Genomic DNA, 19,061 nt, shown 5'->3' with positions numbered 1-19,061 from the left:
CAATGGCGCTACCCGTTCTCTCACAGAAGCCATAATGAGATAGCTACTATGTTGAGTCCTCTGTAACTATCTCTATGGTGTGCACTTGGCTCAATCACTCACCCTCGTGGTGGAAACGTCCTCTATAGGTCAGGGGTTTCCAACAACTTTGGTTCTGGAAAGCTACTGGGTGTGCAGGGTTTCATTCCAGCCCTGCAGTAACCCACCTGATTCAGTTAATTGTGGTCCAGAGAGAAGATGGTGTATAGGGACATGGGAATAATATTGCTTTAGTTTTATTTAACTAGGCAAGTCAGTTAAGAACAAATTCTTATGTGCAATGACGCCTACCCTATAAGGCCATTCAATTACAAATCAATGATTCTGATGTTGAAATACAAGTAGGAAGTCTAGCAATTCATTGGAAGTTATCTGAATACGTGGAGTGTTGAGTTGGCTTGGTTTTGGTACATTAGATGCGGAGAAGGAACTATTTCTAACATCTCTGTGATACATTGAACAGTATTGCAGTGCCACAAAATGCATTAAAAACCTCTATAAGTTGATGAAACTAACGAAATCTTGGCCCCTTTGAGCCAACATGGCGCCTAAATTGCCAACTTGAATCAGCGGGTAATGTAGCAAATATTTTTTATACTGCTTTAATTAATTTAAGTGATAAAACATAATTCCATTACATACAACAAGGGGTAATCAAATATCCAATAAAATGAAACGTAAACATAGACAGTACTTTTTACTTAGATTTTGAACAGGCAAAAACAGCAGTCTACCTACAATGAACTTGCCAGGACCCCACCCACTCCCCTCTGATCATGGCAGATGCGGGAAGTTACCAAGCCGGTTTCGGTATGTACATTTACATTCATTTAATGTTAGCAAAACATTCTGTAAGGTGTCCCCGCTAGCTACTATTGTCAAAGGTGGCACCACAAATTGTTTGTAAGTTTGCACGTAATTCTGACGCTAACTAGCTAGGTTATCCTGTGTGTTAGCAAGCTAACCAATGAAGTCTGTAGTTATTCTAACGAATAACTAGCAAGCGATAGCAAGTTAACTTAAACATCACACAGAGCAAAACCAACACGTAGGGTGTCAACTTCTGACACGTAATTTAAATAGCTAAATTATAGCTAACCCTTCGGTTTTAAGTTGCCAGCTAGCTGACCATATCGGATTTTATTGAAACAATCCGGAAGTCCTGTCAAGTTTCTCATTGGATATTTCTCCCTCTAACAGCCACGCTGAGCGCTCTAATTGGTTAGAATTAGTGGCGCAGTGTTTACAATTACGACAGGTGTACTAATTGCACAGCTAATTTTGGGCCGATTAGAATTAAGATATAATGCCCGAGGCTGTGTGTTATATGGCCATTATAAACTGCGTGGTTCGATACCTGAATGCTGACAGCCATGGTATATCAGACCGTATACCATGGGTATGACAACATTTATCTTTACTGCTCTAATTACGTTGGTAACCAGTTTATAATAGCAATAAGGCACCTCAGGATTTGTGATATATGGCCAATAATATACCATGGCTAAGGACTGTGTCGTGCATAAGAACAGCCCTTAGCTGTGGTATATTGGCCATATACCACACCCCCCGTGCTTATTGCTTAAATATACCACGACTGTCAGCCAATCAGCATTCAAAAACAAATGATAAACTGGGTGGTTCGAGTCCTGAATGCTGATTGGCTGACAGCCATGGTATATCAGACCGTATACCACGGGTATGACAAAACATTTATCTTTACAGCTCTAATTACGTTGGTAACCCGTTTATAATAGCAATAAGGCACTCCGGGGGTTTGTGATATATGGCCATATACCACACCTCCTCGGGCCTTATTGCTTAAATATACCACGACTATCAGCCAATCAGTATTCAGGGTTTGAACCACACAGTTTATAATAGAAAATATACAGCTATACTATCTCAAACACATAAAACAGGGAAGGCAACAGCATGGTTACCAGTCTTTCAGTCTCAGCACTGATACAATACAGATCTCCATTGACCCTGTTCTCTTTCCTCCTACTACTCTCCCTCATCCTTCTCTCCTTTCCTCCTCTCTCCAAACTAAACTCTCCCTCTCCTCTCCAGGCCCCAGGATGTGGCAGCAATGTGCCCTGCTCTTGTCCCTGTCCCTGCTACCAGTGGTATCTGGAGAAGCTGACTCCAAGGGTGTCACCACCAGTCTCACCACCAAGTGGGCCTCTACCCCTCTGCTGCTGGAGGCCAGGTAACATTATGCTCAACACATACACAAGACAAAACACATCCTTTCTTTCTCTTCACCCCCTCTTTCTCTTCACCCCCCCCACACTCCCTCTTTTTCTCAGTGAGTTCCTGGCAGAAGAGAGTCAGGAGATGTTCTGGGATTTCGTCGAAGCAAATCAGAACATCAAAGGGGAACATGATGGTAGCCTTAATGTTTTATTTCACTTATAATGTTGATTTATGTAGCACTTGGTCTCTGGAAGATATATTAAAGTGTTGTTCTGTTACAGATACAGACCAGGCGTACTACGACCTGATCGTGAAGAGAGCCAGTACTCTGCTCAGTACAGTCCAACTCAACATGCTCAAGTTCGCCCTCTCTCTCAGGGCCTACTCTGCTACTGTACACTCCTTCCAACAAGTAATATTACTACAATACTACTAGATGACTACCATCTCCCTCTCTATGTGTGTGTAATCACTGTTTCTCGCCTCTCTCTCCTGTAGATAGCGTCCAATGAGCCCCCTCCCTCTGGCTGCTCAGCCTTCTTCAATGTCCACGGAGAGAAGTCATGTGACACGGAGAAACTGGTTGCACTGATGGAGACAGCAGCAGAACGGTACAAACACACTGGGAGACACCCACACACAAACTGTGAATATCCACTTTGATTGATAAAGACCTCTGTTGAAGTGATAATAATTCATTAAATAGTCCTTATCTCATCCTTCTTTATCCCAGGCCCAAGCCCTACCTATTCAAAAGCGATCACAGGTTCCCAGGATCAAATCCCGACACTCCGGTTGTTATCCTGTATGCCGAGATTGGAAGTTCGGAATTCACAATGTTCCATCAGCTGATGCTCTCCAAAGCCAACAAGGGACTGGCCACCTATGTGCTTCGTCACTACCTGGCTGTAAGAAAAACACAGGAATACACATGATGGGAAACATAATTACGACAGCATTTCATGTTCATCTTTTCCTCTTTCTCTCGTTGCCAGTCTCCCAGCAGTCGTAGAGTGTATTTGTCTGGTTATGGAGTGGAGCTGGCCATCAAGAACCAGGAATACAAGGCTAAGGACGATACGCAGGTCCAGGGAGCGGAAGTGAATGCTACACTGATGGGGGAGAATGACCCAGTGGATGAGGTCCAGGGATTCCTCTTTGGAAAACTGAAGTAACCAACCTACCAAAATGAAAAGCTATTCCACAAACCCACTCTGCTTTGGAGCGTTATGGGTGGAGAAACTTCTTTCCCTCTCTTCTTCCCTCTCACTTTCCTCTCCGTACCTCTCCTCTCCCTCTCTCCAGGACTCTGTACCCTGAGTTGAAGGAGCAGCTGAAGGAGCTAAGGAAACACCTGGTGGAGAGCACCAATGAGATGGCTCCCCTTAAAGTCTGGCAGATGCAAGGTGGGCGGGACTTTATTTTGTCTTTGCCTCTTCTCCTGCATCAAGACAACTGTAGCTACAGTAATCATCTCCTTTTGTCCCCCACTATATATATATATTTTTCTCTTCATGTGTCAGATCTGAGTTTCCAGACTGCAGCTCGGATCCTGGCTGCTCCATCTTCAGATGCCCTGAACGTCATGAGAGACCTCAGTCAGAACTTCCCTACCAAGGCTAGGTACACACACACACACACACACACACACACACACACACACACACACACACACACACACACACACACACACATGTTTTTTGATATCTGTGTAGTGTGTGATTCTGGTGGTTTCTCTCCCCTTCTCAGGTCCATCACTAAAACAGTGGTCAGCTCTGAGATACGTAAAGAGATGGAAGAGAACCAGAAGGTAAGAGCTCAGTCGTCCATAGCGCTCCTTCCCTGTCTCACTCTACTACCCATTAACATGTAATGACTGTACCCCTCTTTTTCTCTCCAGTTCTTTAAGGGAACTCTGGGATTGCAGCCTGGAGACTCTGCTCTCTTCATCAACGGACTACACATAGACCTGGACACACAGGACATCTTCAGGTACACACACATCTTCACACAGACATCTACACACACACATCTTCAGACACACACACACACACACACACACACACACATCACACACACATCTTCAGGTACACACACACACATCTTCAGGTACACACACACACAGAGGACGTCTTCAGGCTAGTAGAAAAATTCAATTACACAAACAGTACCAGGTCAGAGACTGACTGTGTGTGTGTTTCCAGTGTGTTTGAGGTTCTCCGTAGTGAGGCCAGGGTGATGGAAGGTTTGCGTTCTCTCCTTATCGAGACTCCCTTCATCCACGACATCCTCAAACTCAACGTACAGCCTTCTGACTCGGACTACGCTGTGGACATCCGCAATCCTGCTATCAACGTAAGACACACCTACCCCTTTATTTAACCCTAACCATCCAACTATGTCATCCGTATATATACTGAACAAAAATATAAACGCAACATGTAAAGCAACATGTAAAGTGTTGGTGCCATGTTTCATGAGCTGAAATAAAAGATCCCAGAAATGTTCCATACCCACAAAAAGTTTATTTCTCTCAAATGTTGTGCACAAATCTGTTTACATCCCTGTTAGTGAGCATTTTTCCTTTGCCAAGATAATCCATCCACCTTAACAGGTGTGGCATGTCAAGAAGCTGATTAAACAGCATGATCATTACACAGGTGCACCTTGTGCTGGAGACAATAGGCCACAATGTGCAGTTTTGTCACACAACACAATGCCACAGATGTCTCAAGTTTTGAGGGAGCATGCAATTGGTATGTTGACTGCAGAACATTCCACCAGAACTGTTGCCAGAAAATTGAATGTTAGTTTCTCTACCATACGCCGCCTCCAACGTCATTTTAGAGAATTTGGTAGTACGGTCAACCTGCCTCACAACCGCAAACCACGTATAACCATGCCAGCCCATGATCTCTACATCCGGCTTCTTCACCTGCGGGATCGTCTGAGACCAGCCACCCAGACAGCTGGTGAAACTGAAGTATTTCTGTCTGTAAAAAAGCCCTTTTGTGGGGAAAAACTCATTCTGATTGGCTGGGCCAGGCTCCCCAGTGGGTGGGCCTATGCCCTCCCATGGCTAGTCTCCTGCCCTGTCATGTGAAATCCCATAGATTAGAGCCTAATGAATTTATTTCAATTGACTGATTTCCTTCTGTGAACTGTAACTCAGTAAAATCGTTGAAATTGTTGCATGTTGCGTTTTTATATTTTTGTTCGGTATACAATCAAGCCGTTAAAAAAACGTGTATATAACCCAACTCTTGTTTTGCATTGATAACTATGATGATAATCTAATCTCCCTCACCTCAGTGGATTAATAACCTGGAGACAGACAGCAGGTACGGCTCATGGCCCTACAACGTCCAGGAGCTCCTCAGACCAACCTTCCCCGGAGTCATACGACAGATCCGGAAAAACTTTCACAACCTCGTGAGTACATGATACGTGTGTCAGACAGTGACACCAAACGTATTGGCATGAACTCGTGTGATGAGTCTGCAGTGTCGTGCAGCTACACGAAACGTATCGCGTACATTTTTGTAACTGACAGCAAAAACCAATGATGTCTTGTGTTTTAGGTGGTGATTCTGGACCCGACCCATGAGAGTTCTGCTGAGCTGTTGAATGTTGCTGAGATGTTCTACAGCAATAACATCCCACTCAGGTAGGGGGGTGTGTTTCAAGCAAAAAAAAATTTTTTTTTTTAACTAGGCAAGTCAGTTTTAAGAACACATTTTTATTTACAATGACGGCCTAGGAACAGTGGGTAAACTGCCTTGTTCAGGGGCAGAATGACAGATTTTTACCTTGTCAGCTCGGGGATTCGATCTAGCAACCTTTCGGTTACTGGCCCAACACTCTAACCACTACCTGCCACCCCCGAATGCCATGTTGGTTCTAACTCTGCTGTATAGTCTATGTGGATGTGAGTAACTGTGTATAACCCTTAGTGAGGGGCGGGGGGGGGGGAGTCGATATAGTTCAATATCGGGGTATTATTTTTGACGATGTATTGCATCTTTTTGACAATATCGCAATATTATAACTCCCGTATTTTTTCTTCATAGCTCGTTCTCAATCTTTCTAAATTGGGAGCCAATTTGTTTTCAGCACTTTTATTTCCATGACTTTTATTTTGTTTTCGCATGGCTCTCTCTCGTCTCCCTGCAGCAGACATACGGTGAGCAATATGTCTGGAACATCGAATCGCAATAAAATCACAGTATCGAAATCGCAATACATGTAGAATCGTGAGAATCGCAATCGGCACCTAAGTATCGTGAGGTCCCTGGTAATTCCCATCCCTAATAACCCTGCTGTGTGTGTTGTAGGATTGGGCTGGTGTTTGTGGTGTCTGATGTTGATGAGATAGATGGTATGGAGGATGCAGGTGTGGCTCTGCTCCGAGCTTTTAACTACATCACAGAAGAACTGGACGCTCCCGCCGCCTTCGACACCATCATCTCGGTGAGTCGGTCTGACCAATGAGAATAATTGATGAGTCTTTTGACCAATCCCAGTAATCTGGAACATCAGCCTGACCAATCAGATGGAAATGCTATATTTTAATCTCCTCTCTCCCTCTCTAGATGTTTAACCGTGTGCCTAGCGGTGGTAAGCTAAGTGTAGGTGATGTAGTCAAGGTGTTGGAGAAGAAGTTTCCATACGTGGAGGTCGGCAGCATTCTTGGACCTGACTCCACTTATGACGACAACCGGAAGGTATGGTTCTGCTTTTATGTACCGTTATGTTTCTTGACAGAACGGTATGATTTTCATGTACTGTTTCCCTATCTACCTCCACCTCCAGGAAGGGCGTGGTTACTACTTGCAGACGGGTGTAGGTCCGTTGCCAGTGGTGATGTACAACGGAATGCCGTACCAGCGAGAACAGCTAGACCCAGAGGAGCTAGAAACTGTCACCATGCACAAAATACTGGAGACTACCAGCTTCTACCAACGGGCTGTCTACATGGTGAGTTACACAAACACACACACACACACACACACACACACACACACACACACACACACACACACACACACTGACCTTCTCTTGTTGTGTCTTCCTAGGGTGAGCTGGCCACTGATCAAGATGTGGTGGATTTCATCATGACCCAACCCAACGTTGTCCCTCGTATCAACCCCCGAATCCTGTCGACTGCCAGGACGTACCTGGACCTCTCTAATACTAGTGAGTTTCACACACACACACACACACACACACACACACACACACACACACACACACACACACACACACACACACACACACACACAGGCGGAACCATCTTAACCACCTCTCTCTTTCCTGACAGATAACCATTTCATAGACCAGTACGCTCGCTTTCTGTTCCTGGACACCAGAGAGAAGAGCACTGCTGTGGCTAACAGCATGAACTACATGACCAAGAAGGGTAAGATATATATATATATACACAGCTACACATACAGACCTTCATCTTATTGAGCTAAACATTATGTGCTCCTACTTTTCAGCCCTAAATCTCTTGTCTATCTATTCTCTTCTTTCTCCTCTGTATGTTTGTTTTTGTTCTGTCAGGGATGGCCCCCAAGGACCACCATGGTAACCCTTATTTCCTTTTCTGCACTTCCTCTCTTTCTCTCTCAACAGACAGTATTACGATCCATAGTTCTGTGAATCCACCATATCTCACTCCTCATCAACATTATCACACCATCTTGCATCTCTGTGAGATGACATGCTTGGATGTGTTTGTTTTTGTGTTTGTTTCTGCTTGAGAGAGAGTCTTTCTCAAAGACTTAAGTATTGAGATGGCACTGCAACATCAAACCGCGTACATTTCAGGATCAAGGTCTGTGACCCTTTACTCTCCCCATCTCCTCTCCTCAACTCCCTCTCCCTCCTCTAGATGATGGCTACATCCGTCCAGTCACGTTCTGGGTTGTGGGAGATTTTGACCAACCTTCCGGACGCCAGCTATTATACGATGCCATCAGACACATGGTATGATGATGTCACACTGATACGATGTCACTATAACACGACCAAAAAACTCCACACACAAAAAAACCTACCATCTGAAGGATTCTCCTAAATCTGCCTTCAACAGAAAACCAGTAACAACGTGCGATTGGGCCTGATCAACAACCCTAGCGACAGCCCATCCAAGGAGAACAGTCATGTTGCCAGGGCGATATGGGCCGCCATGCAGACCCAGACAGCTAACAACGCTAAAAACTACATCACCAAGCTGGTTAAAGAAGAGACCGCTAAGACACTGGAGACTGGGGCCGACGTCACACAGTTCACTGTCGGGGTAAAGAGTTTACACACACTCGCATACACACACGTTATACACCGTTCTGTCTCACCCTTTACTATACTGTCCTATTCTCTAAAAACAATAATGTTTTTCTTTCATCATCTCTCCAGGGTATGGACGTTGCCTTGTTTAAGAGTGCGTTTGAAGGTCCTAAGTTTGACTTCCTGCTGTCTCACGCTGCCTACTGCCGAGACGTTCTCAAGCTGGGGAAAGGACAGAGAGCAGTCATCAGCAACGGACGGGTGAGTGGGCAACACACACACACACACACACACACACACTAGCACGCTTCCTACTGTGATCGAAGTGTCATAATGGTGTTTGTCTCTCTCTGCCAACAGCTCATTGGTCCGCTAGAGGATGGGGAGGTCTTTAACCAAGATGACTTCCTCCTATTGGAGAGTATCATTTTGAAGACCTCTGGAGAGCGAATCAAAAGCAAGGTCCAGCAGTTTGGGGTGGAGGAGGACAGGGCCAGTGACCTGGTGATGAAGATTGACTCTCTGCTCTCCTCTCAGCCCAAAGGAGAGGCCAGGATAGAACATGCCTTTGCTGATGACCGATACAGGTACTGAAACTAATCAAACGTTTAATTCATTTTTGTATTCATTGCCTATATACTTTCTGTTTTACCTCTGTCTGGTCTATGATTGGTCCACAGTGCTGTAAAGATCCGGCCCACAGAGGGAGACGTCTACTTTGACATGGTTGCCGTGGTAGACCCCGTAACCAGGGACGCCCAGAAACTAGCCCCGCTCCTATTGGTTCGTACCGCTTCAAATAACTGTCACTTAGAGTATTTGGAGTGAGACAGGTGTTCTGTCTCACGGCCATCTGTCTCTCCATGTTTCTCTCTTTCCCCACCAGGTATTGAAGAAGCTGGTCAATGTGAACCTGCGTGTGTTTATGAACTGCCAGTCCAAACTCTCAGACCTGCCTCTTAAAAGGTGAGCAGACCCCAGCTACACTGTTTCACTCCGTGCAGGTAATCCTGTTTAACGAGAGACCTTGTTTCTGTTGTCTTAGTTTCCTTACCCTTAGAAGTCCCTGGTAGTATCTGAGGGTTCTTCCTGTGTGTTTCTCTAAACCCTCCTCTCTTCTCCCAGTTTCTACCGGTATGTGTTGGAGCCTGAGGTGTTGTTCCAGACTGACGGTAGTTTCTCCCCTGGTCCCCTGGCTAAGTTCCTGGACATGCCTCAAACTCCCCTCTTCACACTCAACCTCAACACCCCTGAGAGCTGGATGGTGGAGTCTATACGCACTCGATATGACCTGGACAATATCTACCTGGAAGAGGTGTGTTTTCTGTGCTGTTTCTTTTAGGATTGTGTTCTGTTTATAACACGGTTGCCTTGGCTAATGTTGTCCTTTACCTCTTCAGCTGGAGAGTGTAGTGACTGTGGACTGAATATTCTGGTATTTGTCTAATTGTTGTGTTAAAGTAGTTTTTTAAAGGGTTAATAATGGTTCTCTATTCTCCCTGTCTAGGTGGACAGTATAGTAGCAGCAGAATACGAGTTGGAACATCTGCTGCTGGAGGGTCACTGTTTTGACGTGAGTACAGGTCAGCCCCCCAGAGGACTCCAGTTCACCCTGGGAACCCCCTCCGACCCTGTCATCGTCGACACCATCGTCATGGCCAACCTGGTGAGTCACCTCTGACGTCTGACTCTGTCGTCATTGCCAACCCTGACCTCTAACCCTAACCTCCGTTGATAGGCAGGCACCTTTCTATTCTCCGTTGTTGTGGTTGAACGAGGGCGTTGTGTTGTCGTCGTCCTCAGGGTTATTTCCAGTTGAAGGCTAACCCAGGAGCCTGGATCCTGAAGCTGAGGAAAGGACGGTCTGACGAAATCTACAAGATCTACAGGTACTGAAGATCACATCTCGACATATCACGCCGTCTTCAGTTTAGCACATGACTAGTGGAACCAGGCGTGTTAGTGCTGGGCTGGAACAAAAGCCTGCACAATGCACACCCTCTTGTTCCTCTCTCTGACCTCACATCCTCTCTTCCAGTCACGATGGAACAGACTCTCCAGCAGACGCTGATGACCTCGTCGTGGTGCTGAACAACTTCAAGAGCCGGATCATCAAAGTCAAGGTACTGCTCTGATCCCAGCTGTAGAGTACAGCTTTCATATTGTTGGTTGCTGTCAGGTCCCAATAAAGCTTAGGTTGAATTCGAATGGATCAATAAGTCCATTGCTAAGTAATGTATTGATCGTGTGTTGTTGTTGATCAGGTCCAGAAGAGGCCAGAGAAGTTCAGTGAGGAGCTGTTGAGTGATGGAACCCAGGAGAACGACTCAGGCTTCTGGGAGTCACTCACTAGGTGTCTCTAAGCATCCAGCTCCACCCTTTACATCACTGTCTACTGTTTCATACCTATTTGATCTCTGCTGAATTTGATGGTGTTTATTCTCTCCCTGTCTTTCTCTCTCCAGAGGGTTTACAGGAGGTGTGAAGACGGAGGAGAGTAAACAGGAGAAGGATGATGTCATCAACATCTTCTCTGTGGCCTCTGGACACCTCTACGAACGTTTCCTCAGGTACTTGTGTGTGTGTGTGTGTGCGTGTGTGGTTTTTCCAAATGTTTGTCTGTTGTAATCCCACAATTTTTTCTCTCTCTTAGGATCATGATGTTGTCTGTTCTAAAGAACACCAAAACACCAGTCAAGTTCTGGTTCCTCAAAAACTACCTGTCCCCGGCATTTAAGGTAGTTAAGTATAAAATATAAATATTCTCTCCTCTAGGAGTTTACTTTGAATGTGGCGGTATGAATAGGGTTTCCAATATTGAGTTTTCATTGAGTTTACTCCAGAATAAATGTTATTCCCACAGGAGTTTATCCCGTACATGGCAGAGCAGTATGGCTTCCAGTATGAACTAGTCCAGTATAAGTGGCCGCGGTGGTTACACCAGCAGACCGAGAAACAGAGGATCATCTGGGGTTACAAGATCCTCTTCCTGGATGTCCTGTTCCCTCTGTCCGTCGACAAGTTCTTATTCGTGGATGCAGATCAGGTACACACACACACACACACTCTGAATGTCCATGTCGCTGATTTGCGTAAAGCTGAGAAGTACTCTTTCCTCTCTCCACCTACAGATAGTGCGTACCGACCTGAAGGAGCTCCGTGACTTTGACCTTGAAGGAGCGCCGTATGGATACACACCGTTCTGTGAGAGCCGGAGAGAGATGGACGGTTTCCGCTTCTGGAAGTCCGGCTACTGGGCGAGTCACCTCGCTGGACGCAAATATCACATCAGGTAACTGAGTGTGTGTGTGGGGGGGTGGTAGAGGGATGTGCGTGTGTGTGTGTGTGTGTGTAACCCTCTGTCTCTCCAGTGCTCTGTATGTGGTAGATCTGAAGAGGTTCCGTAAGATAGCAGCAGGAGACAGACTGAGAGGACAATACCAAGGCCTGAGTCAAGACCCCAACAGCCTGTCCAACCTCGACCAGGTGTGTGTGGGGGGGTGTGTGTGTGTGTATTAAAAGTGAATATGGGTGTATAACATTCAGATTTTCCTAACATTTGATATTCCCAAACAACCTTTTTGAAGTTAAATTAGCTTCAACCCTGTGTATTTATATTTCTAATATTTTCCTATACTCTCTCTCTCTCCAGGATCTGCCTAATAATATGATCCACCAGGTGCCTATCAAGTCTCTACCTCAGGAGTGGCTCTGGTGTGAGACTTGGTGTGACGACAACTCTAAGAAAAAGGCCAAGACTATAGATCTGGTACGAAGTGTGTGTGCAGATTCTAGTCATGTCTGTGTTTTTACACTCCACTCCGTGTTTATTTGGACAGTGAAGCTAAAATGTTTAACCCTTCCTCCAGTGCAACAACCCCCAGACCAAGGAGCCCAAGTTGCAGGCAGCTGTTCGTATCGTAGCAGAGTGGAGCAACTACGACCAGGAGATCAAACGCCTGCAGAACAGAGTCCAGGAGAGAGGAGCAGAGAACCATACCACACAGAAGGACAAGCCAGGTACATATAAACCCAGCAAAAAAAGAAACGTCCCTTTTTCAGGACCATGTCTTTGAAAGATAATTCGTAAAAATCAAAATAACCTCACAGATCTTCATTGTAAAGGGTTTAAACACTGTTTCCCATGCTTGTTCAATGAACCATAAACAATTAATGAACATGCACCTGTGAAACGGTCATTAAGACACTAACAGCTTACAGACGGTAGGCAGTTATGGTCACAGTTATGAAAACTTAAGACACTAAAGAGGCCTTTCTACCGACTCTGAAAAACACCAAAAGAAAGATGCCCAGGGTCCCTGCTCATCTGCGTGAACGTGCCTAGGCATGCTGCAAGGAGGCATGAGGACTGCAGATGTGGCCAGGGCAATAAATTGCAATGTCCGTACTGTGAGACGCCTAAGACAGCGCTACAGGGAGACAGGAAAGGACAGCTGATCGTCCTCTCAGTGGCAGACCACGTGTAACAACACCTGCACAGGATCGGTACATCCAAACATCACACCTGCGGGACAGGTACAGGATGGCAACAACAACTGCTCGAGTTACACCAGGAACGCACAATCCCTCCATCAGTGCTCAGACTGTCCGCAATAGGCTGAGAGAGGCTGGACTGAGGGCTTGTAGGTCTGTTGTAAAGCAGGTCCTCACCAGACATCACCGGCAAAAACGTTGCCTATGGGCACAAACCCACCGTCGCTGGACCAGACAGGACTGGCAAAAAGGGCTCTTCACTGACGAGTCGCGGTTTTGTCATCCTGACATGACCCTCCAGCATGACAATGCCACCAGCCATATTGCTCGTTCTGTGCGTGATTTCCTACAAGACAGGAATGTCAGTGTTCTGCCATGGCCAGCGAAGAGCTCGGATCTCAATCCCATTGAGCACGTCTGGGACCTGTTGGATTGGAGGGTGAAGGCTAGGGCCATTCCCCCCAGAAATGTCTGGAAACTTGCAGGTGCCTTGGTGGAAGAGTGGGGTAACATCTCACAGCAACAACTGGCAAATCTGGTGCAGTCCATGAGGCGGCAATGCACTGCAGTACTTAATGCAGCTGGTGGCCACACCAGATACTGACTGTTACTTTTGATTTTGACCCCTCCCTTGTTCAGGGACACATTATTCCATTTCTGTTTGTCACATGTCTGTGGAACTTGTTCAGTTTGTATCAGTTGTTGAATCTTATGTTCATACAAATATTTACACATGTTAAGTTTGCTGAAAATAAACGCAGTTGACAGTGAGAGGAAGTTTCTTTTTTTGCTGAGATTATATACACTGCTCAAAAAAATAAAGGGAACACTTAAACAACACAATGTAACTCCAAGTCAATCACACTTCTGTGAAATCAAACTGTCCACTTAGGAAGCAACACTGATTGACAATAAATTTCACATGCTGTTGTGCAAATGGAATAGACAAAAGGTGGAAATTATAGGCAATTAGCAAGACACCCCCAATAAAGGAGTGGTTCTGCAGGTGGTGACCACAGACCACTTCTCAGTTCCTATGCTTCCTGGCTGATGTTTTGGTCACTTTTGAATGCTGGCGGTGCTTTCACTCTAGTGGTAGCATGAGACGGAGTCTACAACCCACACAAGTGGCCCAGGATGGCACATCAATGCGAGCTGTGGCAAGAAGGTTTGCTGTGTCTGTCAGCGTAGTGTCCAGAGCATGGAGGCGCTACCAGTAGACAGGCCAGTACATCAGGAGACGTGGAGGAGGCCGTAGGAGGGCAACAACCCAGCAGCAGGACCGCTACCTCCGCCTTTGTGCAAGGAGGAGCAGGTGGAGCACTGCCAGAGCCCTGCAAAATGACCTCCAGCAGGCCACAAATGTTCATGTGTCTGCTCAAACGGTCAGAAACAGACTCCATGAGGGTGGTATGAGGGCCCGACGTCCACAGGTGGGGGTTGTGCTTACAGCCCAACACCGTGCAGGACGTTTGGCATTTGCCAGAGAACACCAAAATTGGCAAATTCGCCACTGGCGCCCTGTGCTCTTCACAGATGAAAGCAGGTTCACCCTGAGCACATGTGACAGATGTGACAGAGTCTGGAGACGCCGTGGAGAACGTTCTGCTGCCTGCAACATCCTCCAGCATGACCGGTTTGGCGGTGGGTCAGTCATGGTGTGGGGTGGCATTTCTTTGGGGGGACAAAGGGGGGCACAGCCCTCCATGTGCTCGCCAGAGGTAGCCTGACTGCCATTAGGTACCGAGATGAGATCCTCAGACCCCTTGTGAGACCATATGCTGGTGCGGTTGGCCCTGGGTTCCTCCTAATGCAAGACAATGCTAGACCTCATGTGGCTGGAGTGTGTCAGCAGTTCCTGCAAGAGGAAGGCATTGATGCTATGGACTGGCCCGCCCGTTCCCCAGACCTGAATCCAATTGAGCACATCTGGGACATCATGTCTCGCTCCATCCACCAACGCCACGTTGCACCACCGACTGTCCAGGAGTTGGCGGATGCTTTAGTCCAGGTCTGGGATGAGATCCCTCAGGAGACCATCCGCCACCTCATCAGGAGCATGCCCAGGCGTTGTAGGGAGGTCATACAGGCACGTGGAGGCCACACGCACTACTGAGCCTCATTTTGACTTGTTTTAAGGACATTACATCAAAGTTGGATCAGCCTGTAGTGTGGTTTTCCACTTTAATTTTGAGTGTGACTCCAAATCCAGACCTCCATGGGTTGATAAATTTGATTTCCATTGATCATTTTTGTGTGATTTTGTTGTCAGCACATTCAACTATGTAAAGAAAAAAGTATTTAATAAGAATATTTCATTCATTCAGATCTAGGATGTGTTGTTTTAGTGTTCCCTTTATTTTTTTGAGCAGTGTATATACATACATACATACATACATACATACATACATACATACATACATACATACATACATACATACATACACACATACACACATACACTACTGTTCAAAAGTTTGGGGTCACTTAGAAATGTCCTTGTTTTTGAAAGAAAATAGTTTTTTTTGGTCCATTAAAATAACATCAAATTGATCAGAAATACAGTGTAGACATTGTTAATGTTGTAAATTACTATTGTAGCTGGAAACGGCTGATTGTTTTTTATAAATGGAATATCTACATAGGCTTACAGAGGCCCATTATCAGCAACCATACTTTTTGCATTCCAATGGTACGTTGTGTTAGCTAATCCAAGTTTTTATAATTTTAAAAGGCTAATTGATCATTAGAAAACCCTTTTGCAATTATGTTAGCACAGCTGAAAACTGTTGTTCTGATTAAAGAAGCAATAAAACTGGCCTCCTTTTAGACTAGTTGATTATCTGGAGCATAAGCATTTGTGAGTTTGATTACAGGTTCAAAATGGCCAGAAACAAATAACTTTCTTCTGAAACGCATCAGTCTATTCTTGTTCTGAGAAGTTAAGGCTATTCCATGTGGGAAATTGTCAAGAAACTGAAGATCTCGTACAACGCTGTGTACTACTCACTTCACATTTGTTTCTGGCCATTTTGAGCCTCTAATCGAACCCACAAATGCTGATGCTTCAGATACTCAACTAGTCTAAAAGAAGGCCAGTTTAATTGCTTCTTTAATCAGAACAACAGTTTTCAGCTGTGCTAACATAATTGCAAAAGGGTTTTCTAATGATCAATTAGCCTTTTAAAATTATTAACTTGGATTAGCTAACACAACTTGCCATTGGAACACAGGAGTGATGGTTGCTGATAATGGGCCTCTGTAGATATTCCATAAAAAATCTGCCATTTCCAGCTACAATGGTCATTTACAACATTAACAATGTCTACACCGTATTTCTGATCAATTTGATGTTATTTTAATGGACAAAAAAGGTGCTTTAATTTAAAAAACAAGGACATTTCTAAGTGACCCCAAACTTTTGAACGGTAGTATACATACATACATACATGCATGCATGCACACATACATACATACATACATACATACATACATACAACACTGATTGGCAAACATATACCGTTGACTAATCCCTCTCCTTCCTCTCCTCTCTCTCCCAGATGATACACATACAGAGTTGTGAGACCAGTGGATGGAATATGTGGCTGTAGCAGCAACAAAAGATGGAACCATGTTAATAGACAATGCTGTTCTCCTTTGGAACAGTAATCATAGACGGACTGCAAACCAACACTCATTCAATCATTAATTTTCCATTTATTTGTATTTTCTCTGTTGTGAGAGTGGCGAGGATACGGGAAGGGGTGCTGGGTGGGGATGATATGGGGTGACTGTTAGTGGATGGTGTGGGTCTGTGAAAAATCTGACTATTCCAACAGTTCCCACCTCCAATATTTTTGATCCATCTGTGTTTGCACTGATTAGGACACCTTATTAAACAACTGTCTGTGGGTAGAGGTTTGGGCTTAGGAGTTAAATCACACTGATAAATAGCAGCTTATGTTATGAGATGAGAGTTTTGTCCTGTTCTATGCCTTCTGTTTCTGTGCTTTAGACTTCAGTTGTCCATGGCCTGTGTCAAACTCAGGGAAAGGTGGTTTTGGCCAATCAATCTGATTTCAATCTCCTAATGACAATACAAAGAGGACTGGAGGAACATTTTATTTAATGTGAAACAGACATTAGTTCTGTCATGTAGTAAAATAGGGATTCATATCTCTACAATACATTTTATCTGCAACATTCAGAACATTGCATCCTTGTGAGCATGATGTGGAGTTAAGGGATGTGTGGGTGAGGACTGGTGGGGACATATCAGCGACAGATGGCACTGGGAGTTCCGTGATCACTCAAATTGATTTTAACAGCGACTTGAAAGGCAGCAGGCATATGACTAGAATGTTGCAGTTCTGGGTGGCCAATCTTATCCACAAAAGGTCTGTGGGTGCAGGTATTTTTTTCTAGCAACACACCCATTTCATCTAGTCAGTCTTTAAAGAAGATGATGATTAATGGGCTTGTTGAATCAGACTGTTTGACTGGAACAAAAGCCTGGGTCAGATAGGCCACCCCTGCTGTAGTTAACTCCTGTTTTGTCTGTTCTGGAGTAAACACTGTTAGTCATCCATTGCCAACCGCTGGCTGTTTCCGTTCTTTGTTTTGGCTAAATATGTACTGTTAATTGTGGGGAAATCATTATTTTGTAATAAAAATCAAGGAACACAACACTGGTCGTTTAGTGACCCCGATCCCTCTTCTGCGTGTTGGTGTTTCCTTTCTGTTTGTTTTACTGGTAAGACATTTGGATTATACTCTTATAGACTGTGCCATCTATAAGAATACAGTAATGGCTGGAGAATGACTACAGATTTACTATTAAAACGCTGGACTTACACAGGCAGACCAATTCTGGGGTGTGTTCAGTATGGAGAGGAAGAGACAAAGCGAGAGGGATAACTGGGCCCAAAATCTGTGTTCTCCAGCAGGTGAGTTTTTGTATAGCGGTCAATGAGTGTCGAATTTCGTAAAAAATATTGAACGGCTTATTCGGTCTAATTTTCGGAATGTTTAGGTCCTTAGTTGTTACGAGTGTACTGATATAAGTAGGACATGTGACATCCCAGGAACTTTTAGAAAAAACATATCGGTTGTGCCTGTTCACATGCTTATCTGTCCTCTCATTGGCTAGAATGGTCCACCTGATTTTGCTGCCTCCTGAATGCCTTTTATTTGTATATAACTAGGCAAGTCAGTTAAGAACAAATTCTTATTTACAATGACGGCCTACACCGGCTAAACCCGGATGACGCTGGGCCTATTGTGCGCCGCCCTATGGGACTCCCAATCACGGCCAGTTGTGATACAGCCTGGATTCAAACCAGGGTGTCTGTAGTGATGCCTCTGGCACTGAGATGCAATGCCTTAGACCACTGCGCGACTCAGGAGCCTTCTATTTTTGAAGACATTTATTTTCATTGTTAGAGCGGTCACTTGAGTATCTTATCAATATAACTGATAATCTGTGGTTTAATTACAACCTCTTATTAAGGATCCGGACATTTTTTCAATTTGTCAAAATGACATAACCAAATCTAGCTCAATGACCTGAAGCAAGGATATGCATTTTCTTGATACCATTTGAAAGGAAACAGTTTTGTACCATCAGGGAAAGGAAAAGGTTTTGTACCATCAGCTTTGAAATGCAAGAGAAAGGCCATAATGTACTATTCCAGCCCAGGCGCATTTTAGATTTTGCCCACTAGATAGCAGTAGAGTATGTGCAAAGTTTTAGACTGATCCAATGCATTACTGTTGAAAATGTATCAAGACTGCCCAAATGTGCCTAATTGGTTTATTAATACATTTTCAAGTTCATAATTGTGCACTCTCCTCAAACAATAGCATATTCTTTCACTGTAATAGCTACTGTAAATTGGACAGTGCAGTTAGATTGACAAGAATTTAAGCTTTCTGACCATATCAGATATGTCCTTTTTTTTGTTTTGTTACTTACAACCTCATGCTAATCACATTAGCCTACATTAGCTCAACCGTCCCGCGGGGGGTACAGTACTGTA

At 44.7% G+C, this 19,061-nt stretch overlaps 1 protein-coding gene across 4 annotated transcripts; it reads left to right on the top strand.

Annotated features, from left to right (window-relative positions):
• The first annotated feature begins 755 nt into the window (after nucleotides 1-755).
• On the top strand, nucleotides 756-17,709 carry LOC139532317 (UDP-glucose:glycoprotein glucosyltransferase 1-like). 4 transcript variants are annotated; one of them, XM_071329774.1, is made up of 39 exons: nucleotides 756-849; nucleotides 2,113-2,251; nucleotides 2,352-2,431; nucleotides 2,520-2,650; nucleotides 2,737-2,849; nucleotides 2,972-3,146; nucleotides 3,234-3,409; nucleotides 3,544-3,644; nucleotides 3,762-3,861; nucleotides 3,988-4,048; nucleotides 4,139-4,230; nucleotides 4,443-4,593; nucleotides 5,551-5,670; nucleotides 5,820-5,905; nucleotides 6,573-6,708; nucleotides 6,831-6,962; nucleotides 7,051-7,215; nucleotides 7,314-7,434; nucleotides 7,559-7,657; nucleotides 7,876-7,953; nucleotides 8,135-8,229; nucleotides 8,336-8,542; nucleotides 8,659-8,790; nucleotides 8,890-9,116; nucleotides 9,210-9,312; nucleotides 9,416-9,495; nucleotides 9,655-9,844; nucleotides 10,037-10,195; nucleotides 10,333-10,418; nucleotides 10,568-10,652; nucleotides 10,794-10,882; nucleotides 10,995-11,099; nucleotides 11,183-11,267; nucleotides 11,393-11,575; nucleotides 11,661-11,821; nucleotides 11,901-12,015; nucleotides 12,182-12,298; nucleotides 12,399-12,549; nucleotides 16,584-17,709. In XM_071329774.1, exons 1-39 carry the CDS (start codon nucleotides 816-818, stop codon nucleotides 16,604-16,606), a joined length of 4,683 nt encoding a protein of 1,560 aa, XP_071185875.1. In that variant the 5' UTR covers nucleotides 756-815; the 3' UTR covers nucleotides 16,607-17,709. The 4 variants fall into 4 exon arrangements, with proteins under 4 accessions (XP_071185875.1, XP_071185877.1, XP_071185878.1 ...); XM_071329776.1 differs by lacking the exon at nucleotides 7,876-7,953 and adding an exon at nucleotides 7,804-7,827; XM_071329775.1 differs by lacking the exon at nucleotides 756-849 and adding an exon at nucleotides 925-942.
• The last annotated feature ends 1,352 nt before the right edge of the window (nucleotides 17,710-19,061 follow it).

The sequence above is a fragment of the Salvelinus alpinus genome, chromosome 10, assembly GCF_045679555.1.
Source record: "Salvelinus alpinus chromosome 10, SLU_Salpinus.1, whole genome shotgun sequence".
NCBI lineage: Eukaryota > Metazoa > Chordata > Actinopteri > Salmoniformes > Salmonidae > Salvelinus > Salvelinus alpinus.
This window is presented reverse-complemented; position numbering and strand designations above follow the sequence as displayed.